General features: G+C 31.4%; 4 protein-coding genes across 7 annotated transcripts; all 4 read right to left on the bottom strand.

The window, feature by feature from the left end:
• Positions 1-228: 228 nt before the first annotated feature.
• Positions 229-2765, bottom strand: LOC111295723 (pentatricopeptide repeat-containing protein At2g20710, mitochondrial-like). 2 transcript variants are annotated; one of them, XM_089743893.1, is made up of 3 exons: positions 2464-2765; positions 2057-2137; positions 229-1854 (listed from the first exon to the last, which is right to left on the bottom strand). In XM_089743893.1, exons 1-3 carry the CDS (start codon positions 2620-2622, stop codon positions 1828-1830), a joined length of 267 nt encoding a protein of 88 aa, XP_089600019.1. In that variant the 5' UTR covers positions 2623-2765; the 3' UTR covers positions 229-1827. The 2 variants fall into 2 exon arrangements, with proteins under 2 accessions (XP_089600019.1, XP_089600018.1); XM_089743892.1 differs by lacking the exon at positions 229-1854 and having other exon boundaries at positions 1863-2137.
• Positions 2766-2809: 44 nt separating this feature from the next.
• On the bottom strand, positions 2810-4632 carry LOC111295726 (small ribosomal subunit protein uS7-like). Of its 2 annotated transcripts, none has more exons than XM_022889371.2 (5): positions 4557-4632; positions 4370-4467; positions 3636-3907; positions 3268-3471; positions 2810-3109 (listed from the first exon to the last, which is right to left on the bottom strand). In XM_022889371.2, exons 2-5 carry the CDS (start codon positions 4463-4465, stop codon positions 3055-3057), a joined length of 627 nt encoding a protein of 208 aa, XP_022745106.1. In that variant the 5' UTR covers positions 4466-4467; positions 4557-4632; the 3' UTR covers positions 2810-3054. The 2 variants fall into 2 exon arrangements, with proteins under 2 accessions (XP_022745106.1, XP_089600017.1); XM_089743891.1 differs by having other exon boundaries at positions 4603-4632.
• A 2638-nt stretch (positions 4633-7270) lies between these two features.
• On the bottom strand, positions 7271-8108 carry LOC111293961 (small ribosomal subunit protein eS28z/eS28y). Of its 2 annotated transcripts, none has more exons than XM_022887045.2 (2): positions 8026-8108; positions 7271-7660 (listed from the first exon to the last, which is right to left on the bottom strand). In XM_022887045.2, the coding sequence occupies exon 2, from the start codon at positions 7657-7659 to the stop codon at positions 7462-7464; it is 198 nt and encodes a 65-aa protein (XP_022742780.1). In that variant the 5' UTR covers position 7660; positions 8026-8108; the 3' UTR covers positions 7271-7461. The 2 variants fall into 2 exon arrangements, with proteins under 2 accessions (XP_022742780.1, XP_022742781.1); XM_022887046.2 differs by having other exon boundaries at positions 8036-8108.
• Positions 8109-14032: 5924 nt separating this feature from the next.
• Positions 14033-18477, bottom strand: LOC111295209 (IQ domain-containing protein IQM6-like). Its single transcript, XM_022888602.2, is given in 10 exon segments — positions 14033-14270; positions 14272-14961; positions 15383-15484; positions 15585-15824; positions 16063-16150; positions 16243-16331; positions 16420-16485; positions 16574-16688; positions 16870-17409; positions 18341-18477. Coding segments are annotated over 9 exon segments (1962 nt in total). The 5' UTR covers positions 17349-17409; positions 18341-18477; the 3' UTR covers positions 14033-14177.
• Between the last annotated feature and the right edge of the window lie 184 nt (positions 18478-18661).

Raw genomic sequence — 18661 nt, 5'->3', positions numbered from 1 at the left:
GTTTAAAGATTCAATTAAATAAAATAATATTAAATTTTTTTGTTTTTGTTTTAAGAGGGTAAAATCCTATTATAAGAGAGAGGAAAAAAGTTTGATCGAAACCAATCTTTTATATATTCCTAAAGATATTTATGATCACTAAGTCACAAAACAAAAGATAATTTTAAACGTTTAATTAAATATAATAAAAAGATAAAAATTTATTTAAAATATTTAAAAATTCACAAATACTTTTTAATATTTTAACCTAAATAAAACTTTTTATGAACGAGCGAGGAGGGTTGACTGCGGATGAAATGGCCAACGCAGCTTTGCCTCTTTGGCTTGTGATGCTCACAACTGTCAAGAAATAATATGAGGAGTAATAAAGATGGTACAAAATGCTAGACAAGATCAGACAAACAAATACAATGAGAGAATGCTAGATGAGATCAGACAAGCTAAAACAATGAGAGAAACTAACCCCTCACGTGATTGATAGAATTTTTTACTTGGAAGTTAAAGACTTCAGCCTAAACACTTCCGTTTCCATATAACATGGGACCTAAATTCTGAAAGCATTTATAGACTCTATCGGCTTGCTTCATATTTTCTTACTTCTTAACTGTTTAAATCAGCTAGGATTCTGTAGTCTCCTGAATCTGAGTATCACTATGCGTAGATCCTTCCCAGCTGTTGCAGCAAAGAGACATTTGTCCTTCAAGGCCCTTACATTATACCACAAGAATGCACATCTGACATGGCTGGTTAACTTAGCCAATTTTATCACGTTCCCTTTGCCCATCTTGACTGCCACTGGTGATATAAGTGGTTGTTTTTCTTTTCATGGTCCTAACTCCTAACAGGAAAAACACAAGTACTCTAATAACCATAAACCGGAGAATTCACCAAACGAACTTATTAATTCTGGGTTTTTAGGAGATCACATTTGCTTTGGTAAGTTCAAAAGCTTTCCAACTTGACTTCAAACATGCTTCCTCTACTTGGTTTGCAATCAATATTATCCTCGTCCACCTCTGAAAAACTGATGTGTTCATCCACTTTCATGTGAAGCACCACCTGCAACCATAATAAGTCCATCCACCTTTGACGAGATAATATCGCTATCTCCAAGCAATTTTATGAATTTCTTTGCTTCATCCATATCTCCTTCCCCTTTCAAGTACTTTAGACAGGCAGCTAAACTTTTCTCACTAGGCTTCCACCAATATGGCTTCCTTCATTGCTTCAACTGCCTTTTTTATTTCATTCTCCCGAAGCAATGCCATTGCAAAATAATACCAGGACATAAAATTAGGCTTCCCGCCTTTTAATATAATCCAGTTTATTAAGGTTTCGAATTTCTCAAGAAGACATTTCCTGGAATAAGCACCAAGCAAGAAATTTGGAATACGAATATCATAAGTTCTGAGGAATCAGGGATTACCATTCATTAAAAATTTTCTCGGCACTTTCAATATCATCAAACTTCAATAGAGAGGTTATCATAGCTATGTAACCCTTATTGAAAACCTTCATGTTTGTCTTGTAAAGTTCCCAAAGCCCTAGGACGTCTTCCTTCTTCCCTAGTGTTGTGTATTGTGTCAGTAGGTAATCATACACTATACCTTTTCGTACAATCACTTCCTCAGATTTCTTCACGTTGCTAAAGCCTTGTCCAAATGCCCAACTTATAAAAAGACCATCACAAAGCAAGATTCGATTCAGATTCCGCCATATGAAGAACTTTGTTGATTCCATCAACATTGCATTGAGCTGCATAAGCACTAAGAAAGATGCAGTGGGTATATGTTTCGCAAGCAATACCCCTTTCTCCCTTTTCGTGCATCAAAGTGTCCACTTTCCTGTAGTTGCCTGTTTTATAATAAAGACCAAGTCAAACATTAAAGGATAATGCTGACCTATCAAATCCCAATTTCCCTCATTTTCAGAATTACAGCCTTTGCCTTTTCAACAGATCTTGTATGCGCATAGCAGTTAAGTACACAGTAAACCTCAAGCACTCTTAATTGTTAACACTGTTAAAATAATTTTCTGCGTGTTCTATCCCACTAACCTTCACAATCAAATCCAACCGGACGGCAAGATCATGAGACGTCATTGGAAAGTACCTTTTATCAGTCATCCACACAGACATCTGGGAACAAACAATAAGTAGCTTGAATGCATAAATGACGATTAATAGTAATAGAAGTGCATAGGCTGAAAGCATGTCAATTTCACAGTTCATAAATATATAAGAAAGTTCAAACTTTACGCTAGATGCTGTTTATGAAGAACATAAAAGCAGTGCAAAAAGAAGCAAGTTAGAACCAAAAAACATCACATGCCTTTGAAAAACTGTAAAAAAGAGCCTGGGCATAATGTCTATCAGATAAAAAAATTTCCTAATCTCAAAAGAATATCCTTTAAACAAATGCCACTAAATATTTTAAGTGGGCGAGATAATTACTCTCCAAATACCTCAAGAGCCCGGGCATAACGTCTATAGGATCCGGGTTGCTTCATGTACAATTGGAAATGGTGTTTCTCTACGGGGTTTCCTTCCTCAACCCACCGGTCTAAAACCGGGACGATGGATTGATCTCCCAAGGGAGAAAACCTACAAAACCACTCCTTCATTGAATTTGAAGTTTTGAACCACCCATCATCATCACCTATTTTTCTTCGACCAGTTCACCCGTCATCATCGCCTTTTTTTCTTCAACTAGTTCTTGTTGCTGATGATGTTGAGTATGGGAAAACAACCAAAACATGTTTTAAATCAAAATGAAAATGGGTTTTAACATCGTTAAAGACCCAACTCCAATTTAATCAACCAAGTCAATCAAATTTTTAATTCAATGAAAAATGCTTCTCAATTAATCAACAAGCAAAATGCTTTCTTTAATAGTATCTACTGAAAAACTCCATTTTAACCAGAAACTAACTTGTCAACTTGTAAAACAAAACAAAACATTCGTAGCATGTCCAGGAGACAAAAGAAAACTTATAAAGTACTCTGATTAAAACAACAACATTCTCCACTGCCATTGTGTAATCTCGTTCAATTCCTCAACGGTTGGCCTTGGCAACTCTCTCAATTTCGTCCTTCTTCTTAATGGCATAGCTGCACAAACAAGAATACCATCAACATCAACAGAAATGCACCGGCAATGATCCAAAGGGGATCAGTAATGACTAATTGAATAGCATAAAAGAAACACAAGAGAGCATTTACTAATTTCAAAGCCAAACAAGGAAAAAACACATAAGTCCCTGATTTACCTGTTAGATGATCCCTTTGCAGCATTAATAAGCTCATCAGCTAAACATTCGGCTATGGTTTTAATGTTTCTGAATGCAGACTCACGGGCACCAGTGGTCAGGAGATAGATGGCCTGATTCACACGACGAAGAGGAGAAATATCAACAGCCTGACGCCTGACAACACCAGCAGAACCAATACGAGTAGCATCTTCACGAGGTCCACTGTTACATCAATCAAAAAGCAACAGAGCTTATTAAAGATCAATAGAATAAGGGTACCCCCAAAATCAACAGATGTATTAATTAACATCTCGCTACTTGACACGTTAACATTAGCTGGTGATACATTTGAAAGAGAATACTGAAATTAAGGTCATATAGGCTACCTGTTGATAATAGCATCAACAATGACTTGAATTGGGTTCTGATCAGTCAGGAGAAAAATAATTTCCATGGCATGCTTCACAATCCTGACTGCCATAAGTTTCTTCCCATTGTTCCGGCCATGCATCATCAGTGAGTTTGTAAGCCTCTCAACGATTGGGCACTGAGCCTTTCTGAAACGTTTAACTGAGTACCTCCCAGCAGTGTGTGGCACATAGGTTGCATGCTTGGAAGCTTGTACACCAATGTAGTCACTCAAAGAGATATCAGCAACCTAAAATAGATAAATCATTCAGGTAAAGAATCATGGCAAACAAGAATTGTAACTATCAAAGTGAACAGGAAGTTGAGGAACCAAATTCTTTCCAATCAAAAGTCTTAAGACACTTGGAAAGACAATCTAACACAATGCATCTTATCTGATTAATCTGATTAATCTAACATACAAAAGAAACAATTACAAAAAAGAAAAAAATTACAACAGGACAAGAGAACAAAAGGCAAACTTCTAGGAGAACATAAATTGTCACTCTTAATTACCATTAACAGCAAAGACAACAAACAAGTGAGCTCAAATCAGAGACAAACAATATCGAAAGAAAACAGGCATTGATCTTCGATCAATGAGTATGAAGATAGGCAAGGATTGACAAGTTCAAAAGATAAATTTAACCCATTGATAAAAACAGATCTTCACGAAGAAATAAACAGTGAGGCCAAAGGAAAAAGGAAATACCTGAACATCGTCGAAGGTCCAGCGGTTGAAGAGCTTGACATCGTACTGAGGTTGAGCTGGGTCTTGCTGTGCGGTGATCCCGGTGGCTGTCGCCATAACTACGAAATCAAAAACAGAGTTAAAATACTAAAAAATTTTGAAGAAAAGAGAGTCGAAGTGAAAGTAAAAGAGAAAAAAAGAAAAAAACCTGTGATTAGACAGAATGAAAGAGCTAGAGGGAGCTGCTAGCGTACCGAGTGTCTTTCACAGGCAGGGGGATCAGTAAACGGAAAAACCCTAGTTTAACAAATATATATAGGAAACAAAAAAAAAAAAAAATCCTGACTTTAAGTGGCTTCGGTTTGTTTTTGGGCTTTTCGTTGCTTGGGTTTTAGGCAAAAAAATGGATTGTTGCTATGATCCAAGCCAAAATCATCTTTTACGGCTCAATAATTCTTTGACAGGCTTGGCTTTAGAAGCCTTTAAAGACCCAAAGACCAATTTCAACCTAAAAAAAAAGAGAAATTTTTTAGACATAATTTTTTTTTTTTCATTCTTAAATTTGTTTATTTTGCCGTAAATTTTAATCTATTATGTAATTATAGTGAACCCAATGTTCAAGGGACCCATAATAATAAATTATAAAATCTTTTTTGCATTATTTTTTTTCTTATTTTGTTGCTGTTCGTCTTTATTTATTATTGTTTACTTCAATATTGTCTTTGGAATATTCATAGTTTAAAATAATTTGTAAAAAATAATAAAATATAAAATTTTATCAACTTATATTTTTAAATTTTAAAAAAATTGAACATATTATAAGACATGCATCATTAATTTTTTAAAATCTATTCAATAAAAATCAATCCCGTTGCAAAAACAACTAATATTTTTTAATCTCAAATAGTGCAACTTTTTTTTTGAAGAAAGTGCAACTAATAATATTTTTGAATATCAAATAGGGGCATGTCATTAGGAGTTTTGGACTTTGAAGTTTTAAACTAAAACAATATTTTTTTATTAGAGGTGAGAAAAAAATTAAAAAATTAAAAAAAATTTTAAATTATAATGTTTGATTTGAATAGATATTTTTACTTGTTTCGTATTAAAATCAGAGATTAAATATATATATATATTAAATTTAAATCAAATTTTATATAGAGAAGTGAGAAATAAAAAATATTAAATTGAACTGAATTATATATTTTTATTAATTTTTATATGTATTTTAAATTTTTATTAAATAAAAATAATTATTATTTATGTAAATCTATTTAATATATTAAAATAATATATAAATAATAAAAATTTAAAATTTAAAAACTAATAAACCAAATCAAATCAATAAAATTAAATTCAAATCACAACAATTTATATAAAATTTGAATTTGAATTTAAATTAAATTTTAATAATTTATAATTTTATAATTTATCTAAAAAAATCCGACGGATCCCTTATTATCCTACTTTTGATTAACCATAATGCTAAACGTGGACCTCATTTTTAATAAATAAGTTGCACATAACCATTTTCCGACCTACTAAATGGGACCATCCGAGCCCATTGTATGCTCTACATCGGGCCACGGACATCAAACGCTTTACCGAAATAGATTTAGCCCAAAACCAGCTATATCGGATCTTGGTTGGCCTTTTGCCCCTAACCACAAGTCATCCCCTTATTTTGCCGCCAAGGCCTGTCATAGACCTCTTCAACCTGGTTATGGCTAAATTTGCTCTTAAAACACAAAAATTGGTGGAGCTGAACAAAATTTGGTAAAAATCGAAACAATAAAAAAAAAAATCAAATTTTCAAGAGAAATCGGGCGAGATAATTCAAGTTATATGAGTATTTCGATTTAAATGATTAAAACGATCAATTTTTAATTTTAAAATATTTAAACTGAATAAACCAAAATATCTAACTTATTATAAAATAAATAATTAAATATATATATATGATATAATTATACCCAATAATATGATATAAATACACTTAAAGTAGGAAACAAAAGCTAAAATCAACTAACCCAAAAAAATCAACCAAAACTAATCACCTTAATTTAATTCAGGTTTTTCAATTTTTCTTATATATATTAATCTATTCAATTTTTATAATAGATTAAGTTTAAATTAATTATTTAATTTTTACGACCGAATTAATCAACCGGACTGTTTACTTAACCTTAAAAATTAGGCAATCACCATATATATTCTTATATTCTCAATGAGAATAAAAATGATAACAGAAAATGAAGAACAGAAAACACTTTAAAACCAATTTACCAAAAATGATGTGCCCCATGAAGAAGGGCAAGGGACCAGAGGTGACGGTAAATAAATAAATTCTTCCTTTTTATTCTGAAAATAAAAAATAAAAAAAAAACTCAGTTAATCCAAAACTATATTCCCATTAATTCCTATGTTACTGAAAAAACACCATAGAAATATTAATCCAGATTGAAAATGGTAAACAGTTTACATTATTTGGGAGGATTCAAGAGGGAAAGGAAATCTTTATCAAAATTAGAATATCTTGAAGCAAAAGTTTCCAACTTCGTCCAAAATATTCAGGTTTTAACTTTCCCAAGACTTGAAACATGCATCAACTACTAGAAATGCTGACAAAAAAATTTATTGACAATTGAGAAAATTTTTCCATTGGTTTTTCAACAAAGTAACTTGGCTAGTTCCTTTAGTTTTTGATAATCAGCAAGGGCCAGAGTTCGCATTCCATTCAGGCACCTGCAGAACCCACCCCCTAACATCATAGAATCAAGCAGAAAGCCATTGTCCAACTAGCAAGGCTTTGCTTCTCAGTTTGAAAATAAAAACAGAACCAAGCACATCCCAAGCATCAAGAAAATATCCCTAACATTTCTTAAGAAATAGTCAAAAACAAATATTAACGGGACACAAATCTCAAAACCAACTTAGTTCATTTCAACATCATAATGAAGCTTTAAAACAACTCATCCATGGAAACCATTCTCCCAAATCCAAGTCTTGGTATGACAAACTGGACACCTTTTTAAAAGTAACAAAACTCAGCAGATAATAACTAGCTAATGCAACATAACATCAACAATGTAACAAAGCAAAGATAAAACCGATCAACGAAGCCTCCTAGCTTCTCTCTCAGACTCAAGCAAGGTGAGAATATCTCCCTCCCTAACCGGTCCCTTCACGTTCCTCATAATGTATCGGTTCTGATCATCCACAAATTTGACTCTCACTTGAGTCACCTGACCTCTTGATCCTGTCCTCCCCATAACTTTCACCACCACAGCATGCTTAATTTGGGAATCCATTCTGCAAACAATCAAACCACATCGCTTTAACCCCCCATAGTTCGAAAACTGTATCGATTTTAAAGATTAAAAAAAGGAAAGCACTTAATCTAAGATCTTTAGCCCTAAGCTAAACCATCTATTAACTCAAAAATGGCACCTTAGACAAGATTATTGATCATAAATTTGAAAACCCATTTCACCAAAATTGAAAATAATTCTACCAAAACACCCCTACAATTGTTCATAAAAATCCAAACCACCTTCATTAAATGTAACTAAAAGAGAAAAAAAAGAGCAGACTTGAAAACAGAAAGTTTAACTACAGAAGATCTAACGTTGATCTGACCTAAAAACGACGAAAAACTATAACATAAGAAGAGCTACCTGACTGAACCTTGGCTAAGAGAAGATAAAGTTACGAGGAGACCAAAAGGAGAACGGCTGCTTCTCTTGCGAGTTTCCGGGGTGGGGATGGAAAAAGCCCTAGATTAGGGTTTATATAGACAAGAATAATGGAATTACGGTTATATCTGCGGTATTTGGCTGTTTAAGTTGGGTATTATGGTCATTTTGTGATTTTGTTGAGGGCATTGGAGAATTGACTGGTTCTAAAGACACCTCTATTTTTTGCTTCACTAATATTTTTTTAATATATATATATATATATATTATATTACAACATATATAATTATTAACTTAAACAGTTACATGAATAATTCTTTTTTGACACATAAAATAATTATCAAAATTTTTTATTATGATGACATATAAGATATTTATTAATTTAAAATTATTTATAAAAAATATATTTTAAAAATGATTAAATTATCTAAAATTTTAAATTTTAATCAAAACCCAATTTAAATTTTAAAGAAATTTATTTTTTAAAATTTATATGAAGTTAATATTAGTATTTAAATTTATTACAACTTTTAAAAATATTATTTAGTATCTTTAATATTTTTTATAAATAATTCTTATATTATCTTCAGCTTTTAAATATATTTCACAAAGTAAATGTAAAAAAAATATACAAATACCATAACAATTTTATGACAATTTTTTTTATACATTACCTCATCTTAATTTAAAATCAATTTTAAAGTAATTTATATTTTCTAATATATATGCAATTAACATAAGTATTTAAATTTATTAAACTTTTTAAAAATATTATTTAATTTTTTAAATTTTTTATAAATAATTTTTATATTATCTTCAACTTTTAAATATATTTTACAAAATAAATGTGAAATATATATATAAATACTAAAACAACTTCAGAAAAATTTCTCCTGTACATCAAAATTTTTTTGTATATCATTTTATCTCAATTTAAAATTAATTTTAAAGTAATTTATCTTTTTCAATTTATTTATAGTTAATATGAGTATTTAAAATTATCACAACTTTTAAAAATATTATTTAATATCTTTAATTTTTTTTATAAATAATCATTGTATTATCTTTAGCTTTTAAATATATTTTACAAAGAAAATGTGAAAAAAATATATATAAATACCATAACAACTCTAGAAAAGCCCTCTTTCAGTTATATAGCTTTTCAAATATCTCACTAAACTAAACATATTTTTTCCTCCTATTAATTTAGTTTCTTTTTATTATTCTATTATTGTTATAGGAACTAACATGTTTTTTTTATTGATAGGTATTATTTCATTAAACTTACTATTCATTTCATTAGGTAAAAGTTACTATTTCATTAAAAATACTATTCATTCCGTTAGGTAGGATTTTTTTTTTTAAATCAACTGTAATATTTTTTCAACTATAATATTTTTTTTTATAAATTACAAAAACTATAAAAACACATATATTCTTATATTTTTATCGGTGTTATCTGTAGATTTTTTATTTTTCATAGATTATTCACTCAATTAGATAATATATTTTATCTTTTAATTGATTATTTATTCAATATTCTTCATTCATATAAAATAAAAATAATGCTCTAATTAATTGATATAATTGAATTATGTGTCATAAACAGAAATTTATATGCTAGTTATACATTCAAAAAGTAAATAATTTCTCAACCATATTTTTATTGTGAAATATGTAACATAATTTTAAATCAAAAGATTATTTTTCATAAAAAAATAAAATTAAAAAAAATAATTCAATGATAGTCTCATCAAAAGCATTAATTTTAAGTTCATTTATTTATTAGCTTAAAATAACCTTAGAACCATAAAAGATTTCATAAAGATTATGAATCTTATAATAACTCTATAATTATGGAATAGATAATTTCTTATAACTTTCAACAAAATTTAAAACTAAAACCTTATTTTTATTATGATTTAATATTTTAATTATATTATTTACATGTTACATATATTATTTATATTAAAAAATTATATTTCTTAAATATTATATTATTAAATTTCAACAAAATTTAAAAATAAAATCTTATTTTTATTATGATTTAATATTTTAATTATATTATTTATATGTTATAGATATTATTTATATTAAAAAAATTATATTTCATGAATATTATACTATTAAATTGATTTTTGGTCAAAGTAATGTTAGATGCTAATTATACATATATATTTCAAGACAGGATTGAATATAAACAATAATAATTCGATATTGGGTTGAAATCGAGATGAACATAAACCTATTCCTATTCAATCCATTCCTATCCCTGAGTAAAGGTGTTACTGCGACATTTTTATTTGATTTTTTTTTCTTTTTCTTATAATTTTTTTTATTTTGTTTTAGTTTTTTTTTAAAAAAATTATCTATTTTAATATTTTTTTTAATTAAGTTTACAAAAATAAATTTAAAAGAATAGATTTGTATTTTGATTTGTTATACAAATTATGAGAATCAAATGCATATATTATCTATTAATTAATTGATAAATATTCACTAATCATTATTTTTGTTAAAAAATTATAAGCGAAATTATGCACTTATTTATTAAATTTAATATTATTGCTAGTTGTCATAGAGATTCGACTTAGTAAATTTTTAATAAAAAATTTATTTCTTCTTAATAACCCTTTTTTACATCTACTTTTTCACGAAATTAATTTTTCATCACAAAGTTTAAGAAAAAAAGTAATTTTTAAAATTTTCTATTAATTATATTTTTAACCAACAATTCCAATTAATTATGCGATCCTACTTATAAGTTATTTTATTGATTTTATATAACCTAAATTTTAATCCAATTCGTGCATCACTAATTCACGATAATTTTTAAAACTAAATTGTAATCTTATTATATTTTTAACATTTAATTTTGATTGTTGTTCATGCTGATTTATATAACTTTCACTCATAGTTTTCCACTTCTCTTCATATTTTACGTCGTTTTTTTTTTTTTTCAAAATAAAAATATAAAAATCATGTCGTGTTATATAACTATATTAATTTCACTTTGTTATTTGTAATTAGTGAACATTCCAAGAACTTAAATCATAAACATGACAAAATTACTCAAAAAAAGCGTTTATTTCCTTCCATTTTGTAGAAGTAATGAATTTCTTTAACATATATCCCCAAAGAATTAAATGGGGTGTTGGTAACATTGTTGTATTATATTACAAAAAATAAATAAAACAAAGCTTCAACTTAATGAGCAGAGCATGCTTTCAATGAGTAAATTATTTCAGCATACGATCAGGGCAGCAAATTTGAAGTGCACACAGCACATACAAAAACTATAAGCATATAATTGTACCGAATTAATGTAAATTTTTTGTACTCATTGATGAAAATATTTGTCTACAGATCAGAGTCCCCCCAATGATGCAGTCAATGCAAAAGTGGAGAACAAATTCAAGCTGAAGAACCAGCTTCAAAGTCTTCTGGCTGTTAAACATTAGCCATGGTAAGTGTTTCACATTCACATCCCAAACCTACCTAAGATAAGTCAGCTTTCACATCTACAGACAAGTCCATTGAAATTTTGCAGAAGGTATAAAGAAAGTGTGAAGCCAAGTCCATGAGACATAATTACTTGATTTTGCATAGACATTTACAGCCTTTATATATTGTGCAGAGAATTTAAAAATAAAGAAAACAGAGCGTAGAAGCCAAAAGTTTCAACATCGACTGGTGTGAGCACTTGTGAATGTGAGAATAAATCCAAATACTTCACAAGTTGACACATTGCATGCAGTATCATCTTCCTAACCTGTTTCAGGGTAAAACAAAAAAAAACAAAAAACAGCATTCCAAGTGTCAGAACTCCCAATTTCTCCCAACTTTTATGTTAAAACATAAACCACATCACAAGAACTTTATGCAGACGTGCTAAAATCCTAGCGACTTGTTTAGGGGCATATCAATCTCAAACCCCAACTCCGACTGATACCACATAGCTGAATCAGTTGCAAAATAACCTAAAAGTAATTTTTTAATTTGATAAGTTATACAACTTATGATATCCAATAAGTTATAAAATTTACAAAACATGCATATCAAGAAACTTTTAGAACTGAGATGAAAAAGGTAATTAAGTAATTTCACTTAAAACGATAATTACTAGTCTGTAGGGATTTTTTAACTGTCTGAAATGAAAGGCCATGTCTGCATGATGGCAAGAGATATTTGGCAACCTATAGCAGAAAACATTTTATTGATCTATGTCAGCCACTCATCTCTCTGATATATTCATTTTTAACAACTGCCTGATGTTTGAACATCTCTAAAGCCAAATGGCCTATGGTTATAAGATTCTACAAACTTGTTGGCTCGGCAAACATTTTCTTTATAATTTGATTATTACTTCAAACTTCAACAAAACATTCATATGTGAGGATTTTTCAGGATGCCAACAGGGTGCATGAGAATTTGGTCAACGCCTGATTTTATGTTTGACTGCAATTGCAGGTAGCAATCTCAGGGTTCTATCGCTTCATACGGAAACTTTTCTACGCCTAGTATGCCATTTTCCCCTTCATCGAGAGGACTAATCTTTGCTCTTCATAATTTTGTTTCCCACTTTTTGTTTGCCACAGAGGAGAGTAGTTATTTAAATATCTACATGATTTTCCAGTTTAATATTCATTGTATGCATCTTGTATCAGTTCTTTCCCAAAATTATGCAAAGAAATTAAAAAAAAAAAGCTTGATCTTATTTGAACATAAAAAATGCTGTACCTCAACAGCATGAAACTCTTAGCTCTCCCGGGCTTAAGTGTTCTACATGCTGCATGCCTGCCCATGATAGTAAGGCAACTGTTAAGCAGTGATGATGTAGATGTAACGGTTGCAGCTGCATGACTATATATCAGTGTTTGACAAGTTGTTGTTAAGGAACATGCTCTAAAAACATGTTTTTTTGGGGTAAAACCTGTATAGATTAAAATGTAAACAATTTGAAAGTGAAACATACCATTTTTTTCTTAAATGACTTCTTATCATTGACTAGGTAAGTCGTTGAGAAGGCATTAGTATAGACCTTGTACCTTGACCAAGGGTGTAAATTGACTGGCCATTTTCCTTCAAATTTCTGGAAGCCCTTTGCCAATATTTTGGTAGACCACAATAATTAAGACTTTCTGCATGGGTGAAATATATAGTTTAGGTTTCCTTTATCAATTTTAGTTGGCCACAATAATTACATCAATCTTCTTTTGCATTATTTTTTTCTATACATTTGCAAGCTCCTGAATGTCCATTAAGCAATGGTTTTCTTTCATAAAGCAAAAGTTTCCACTCTCTTCATTTTATGTCTGGCATTAACCATTTAACCTCATCTGATGCAAGTTACTTTCCTCTTTAGGCTAAGAAAGCAACCACAAGCCTTGTCTTGTACCAAAAAAAAAAAGGAAGAATGGGAAGTTTGATTGCTAGATTGATATGAAAATTCTGTACTCAAGAGGGTTTTGGGGGTTATTGTTTTCAGTTTTATATATTTGTTGGCAATACTCTATGCAGAGCCATGGGAACAGACAATTAATTCTAGTGTCTTCCAGCACTTGAATGTGATTTTCATGTTAAAAACCTGGCTAAATCTCAATTATTTATCCATGTCCGGTCTGAAGGATTAAGAGATTGCATAAGCATGTAGACTTTGTCAATGATTGTTATCAACTTTAAAGCATGCTCAAGATATGAGATGGAACACTATGTGATCTATCACCAGGAGTATCACAATCCTGACTGCAACATCTTATAATTCTTAATATTTTTTTTCACTATTTTGGATGTCATAGATTTTTTTTTTAACTAGAAAGTGAGCTTATATGCATACAATGTCGTTAAGCTCAACTTTAGAAAGCTAACAAGTCCGGATACATTCTAAATCCAAATTTTCAGTGCTTCTAAAATTTCCAAGAGTTTTATCTCTTAGATGATTTACAAATCTCCTTTTGAGGTTAATGCAGGATTTACAAATCTGTTGATATAACAGAAAAAGAACTTTTGTTTTCTAAACTGAAGAGCAGAGTAGACAGACCTAATAACCCTTTCACTTTATCTTTTCATTTTCAGCATAAGATCTACATGCATGGGAAATGCAAAAGAAAGGCTTAAAAATGCAGAAAAGAATCCTATATCTTCTTCTCTAAACACAACATGCCATAGACAGTTTCATCTAAAAATTGCCTAGGCTTTTGCTTTTTCATTGCTATCACTTGCTCTGGATCCAAGCGGACTTCTAGATGAGCGTACAGAACTTGGAGTCAAGACAATTGGGTAAAAACGTGATGTCTGAGGAGATGCACTTGCACTTCTTGCTCTTGGAGACAAGTTTGCTTGCTCTAAAACCCGGAACTGAAGCTCAGAAGGATAATCCCTCATGCAGCTAATCCGTGGCCCAGCCCCTGTCGACCACTTGGAGGATAATTGTTGAGCTAGTTGATATGACTTCATTCCTTTATGGGAGTCTATCCTTTTCATAATTTTTTCCTTGGGAATGGGCTTCTTATCTTCCTCGTCATCATCTTCACCAAACAAATTGATCTTAGTGAACATGAAATCTTCCTCAGACAAAAATTCTTCCGCTGTTTCATAACCATCTTCTGTAGGGGATTCTGGATGCTCACGGCGGCAACTTGGTGGTAAGGTTTCTGTCTTAAAGATGTCAAACACATCATTTCTTGTTGGTATTTGAAGTCTACTTATTTTTGAGAATAATCCTCGAGATAATCTTGACATAGGCTTGTTGCCATTTTCTGTAGCATCAAAATCTTGCTTTCTTGAATCAGTGTTCTCCTGAGATGAGTTTTCACTATTTGTCGCCTCAGTCTGCTGCGAGCCTTCTGCTTCTAGTTCATTGCTTTGGAGGGTACTATTCTTTCTGGTGATAGTTTCTTCCTCTTCGGAAGGGCTTTTCTGTAAAAAGCATAAGAACTACATCAGTGCCCTGCTCGTACGCTAATAGTAGGGGAGTGGGAGATTTTGGCCAAACAATTATCTAATATAACCCTGAAAAACAAAGTTACCACAGAAACAGGACTGGAACAAGAATTTCATGATTTTAGAGACCAAGTCGAGAATCACAATGAAGGATAGATACAGATAGTGGGTGCCTTAGCGATTTTTCTCTCCCCCTATCCCCAAACAATCATGTAGTTTGCCAGAAGTTTTGCCTTGGAATAAAAGATGCATCTTTTGCCTAGTGTATGTCAAGAGCTAGAGGAGAATGAAAATTTTTTTGTTGTGTTCATCATTTTCCCCGTCCCATAATAAAACTTTGTTCTCTAGTTTTACTACACATTTAAGCTAAAATAAGAATGAAGAAAGTGTTCTTTACCTTCACATTTGTGAGGTCAACATTGTGCTCCTGAAGAAATGACACGAACTCTTGAAAATTCTCTTCTGTTGGTAGGTAGTGTCCACTGTGGGGCCAAACCGCCTATCAAGTTGAAAGAATTATTTAATACATCAGAAGTCCCACACAAACTTGATCCAGCTATCTTTAAACACAAAAATAAATAAATAAAATGCATCCCTACCTTCAAAACACCATCTTCCACAACCAATCTTCCGGCAGACAATGTTGCTCCACCAGCCAGAAAACTTGAGTGCTGAAAAGTGCCCTTTTTTTTCTGTCCAACATACAAAATCTTAAATGCACTAAGAACAAAAATCCACTTCGCATCTTTTGGTTCTCCTGTCGTATCAAGAAGTTCCCCACTCCGCTTGCAGACAAACTTCCCATTCATTATTACTACTTCAAAAGCCTCCCTTTCGGTCTGCAAATAGAAAAATATATATTGGTAAATAAGGGTTCAACTAAATTAGAAAAACTTTTATGACTCAATTTTTAACCAAGTTGCAAATGAAATTGAATATTTCAATAGCTTACGTTTTATCCTATCATTTTTCTGACTCTGATTGAAGTTTTTATGATATTAGATCCAAACTAAGGGCAAAACCTATTGCTACATGCTCTGCAAAACAATACGGAAGATATTGCAAGGGGAGACTCACAGGACCAAGATACTTGATACATTGCTGTTGAAGCTTTGACCGAGCACACTTTTCAAGATTCACTTCTTTCCCTTCTCCTATATCAAGCCTGCATGTTCAAAGTTGATAGATTGGTTTCCTAAGTTGTTAAAAAGAAAAAATCATTTTCTTGACTTTATTGTTGGTCCAATGAAATCTCACCAGTAGAAGAAGGGCTGTTTACTGTCACAGTGAAGCCATTTGGCATAATAAAATTGGAGATTATGGCCATAACGATGCCTAGGATCAATCTATGAACAACAAGAAACATGATCAGGAAGAGTCATATATGAACACTAGCAGTTTAGTATGAATTTTCATTCTTAGAATGGTAATTACCGCTTCAAGCCAGTGCTGCAAAGCAAGTTTCCGAGCTTTTTCATCCTTAGATAAGCCTTTTCCCACCTGCAAAAGAAGACAACACTCACAACCAGCATTGCAATCAAACACATTTAAGAGTTTGCATGATTGCATCACCTTCTTCACAACTTACCTTGGCAGCTCTTGTCCTTGCTCTAGACCATCGTGAAATAGCAGTTTCTGGTTTTTCTACCTCAAAGAATGAAATAGAGCTTCGCTTGAGTTCAGCAAAATCTAACAGCTTCCACCTACAAAATGGATTATGAAAATTAAAATATGATTAAATATGAAGAAAAGGATTTTTGGACACCAAGAGACATGAAACCATTTCATTTGCTTCTTTTTTCATGGTTGAAAAAGAAGGATTGATTTTATGTCCATCTCGTATCCAGTATCCCCTTGATAGAATACACAGAAAATGATACAAACCATCTCTGCTCAACAACAACTGCACAGTCTGCTAGCTGCCTCCTGGTCCTGAAACTCTTGTACACCTTTTGCAACTTTAATGCAGCATGATGTTGTTGCAACCCCGGTTCTGAAAATTCTGAATGGGACTTTTTCTCAGACAAGCTGTCTGATCTCTGCAATATTTCATCGTTATCTGTATTCTTACAGCTCTCTGGTCTATCAGACACCTTATACTCCCCATCAGTGCTAGGAGTCTTGTATGAGAGCGTGGTCCCTGTTTCCCTCTTGTTAAAGCTTAAAGATCCTTCAAGTATCATCTCCCTCGAACCATATGATTCCATTGCTCTCGGTTCTGAAACACGGCCATTAAAACTGACAGATCGCAATACTTTGTTTACATCCTCATCCTTGAAACTGATTGATTTTACAATAACAGCTTTAAAATGGCTGTCCAGATCATCAAGATCACTAAGAGGACACGAAAAAGATACTCCCATATTATCGAAGTATTTTCACAAATAAAGATCTCAACCAAAAAGATATATGGGGTCTTCGTACCTAATAGTATAAATAAAAAAGAAAAAAAATGATCAGATACCATATTGTGAAACTATACATTAACATCAGTATTTGCTTTAATGGTAATCACAAAAAAAGCAACTATTAGTGAAGGGATTTTGTTGATTCCATGGAATCCTTGAAACTCTTAATACTCTTAGCATTACAAATCATTCATCCACTCTTAAATTTTCCTTTCATTTATCCAGTTAAAGTTCTTCAAAGAAAACCAGGTCAATAGTCTGCATGCAGAGAATGCCTTGTTAGATGTTGTAGATTATGAAAAAAAAAAAGAAGAAGAAAGGAGAATAGGTTTAACTCATCCAAGTATATTAATCAGAACAGATTTTTCTTAAAAGGAGCAAATCCTAGGCTGTAGGAAACCATGTATCACATTCCTACATTTTAATGTTTCATTGCTTTTTGAGTGAAATGGACATAAGTACAAAAGGCCAGAAAGTAGGAAAATAGATGGAGAAAACCATTTAAATCATGAAAAAGTTTAAGTTTGCAACAATGAATTCACTAGATTTTAATGAAATGGGATAACAACACAAACGAAGAATAAAAGCATAGAAATGAAACCAAAAAAAGGAACATTAACATTGTTTATTAAAAAAAAAACCTCCCCTGAAAACAGGAAAAATGTGGGTTGTAATGAAACACGAAAAATGACAGAAACCTAGAAGACAAAAATCCCTCCTCAGGTTAGTATTTAATCCAAAAGAGAAAAAAAACACACACACAATAAAGGTTGGTTGTAACATTGATAAATCAATGAAACAACAAAAAAAACAAAAACCCAGATGGAAAAAAAAATGTCTCATTTCATGCCTATACGTACATATTAAATCAGTACTGCTTAGAATAACATTAAAGAAAGGAAAAAAAAAAAAAAACAACCAAAATGGATAAGCAGAGAAAACTTTACCTCAAAATCAGAGGAAGAAGAGACAAGAAATGAATTGAAGGAAAGACTAGAAGAAGAAGAAGAAGAAGAAGGAAAGAAAGGAAACCGAAAAGAGCGGCAAAAAAGGGAACTTTGGGTTTGGTACCAAACGTGAGAAAGAGCGAAGAATGTGGGAACGATGGTGATTGAAACAGGGTGGTCTTTGCCTATGTCTTGGGGAGATTTTTGTTTTCTTAAAATCTCCAAAAGGAAAAGGAAAAAGCCAGCGCTGGTGTCTGATTCTCTTGTGCTATTCTTGCAAGAGTTATTTATAGGAAAATGGTAGGGAACTGTTGGAACAAA

This window comes from Durio zibethinus, chromosome 14, assembly GCF_047325235.1.
Source record: "Durio zibethinus cultivar Kanyao isolate XHJ-2024 chromosome 14, ASM4732523v1, whole genome shotgun sequence".
NCBI classification, from domain to species: Eukaryota; Viridiplantae; Streptophyta; class Magnoliopsida; order Malvales; family Malvaceae; genus Durio; species Durio zibethinus.
Note: the sequence above shows the minus strand (reverse complement) of the source record. Positions and strands in the feature narration are given on the sequence as shown.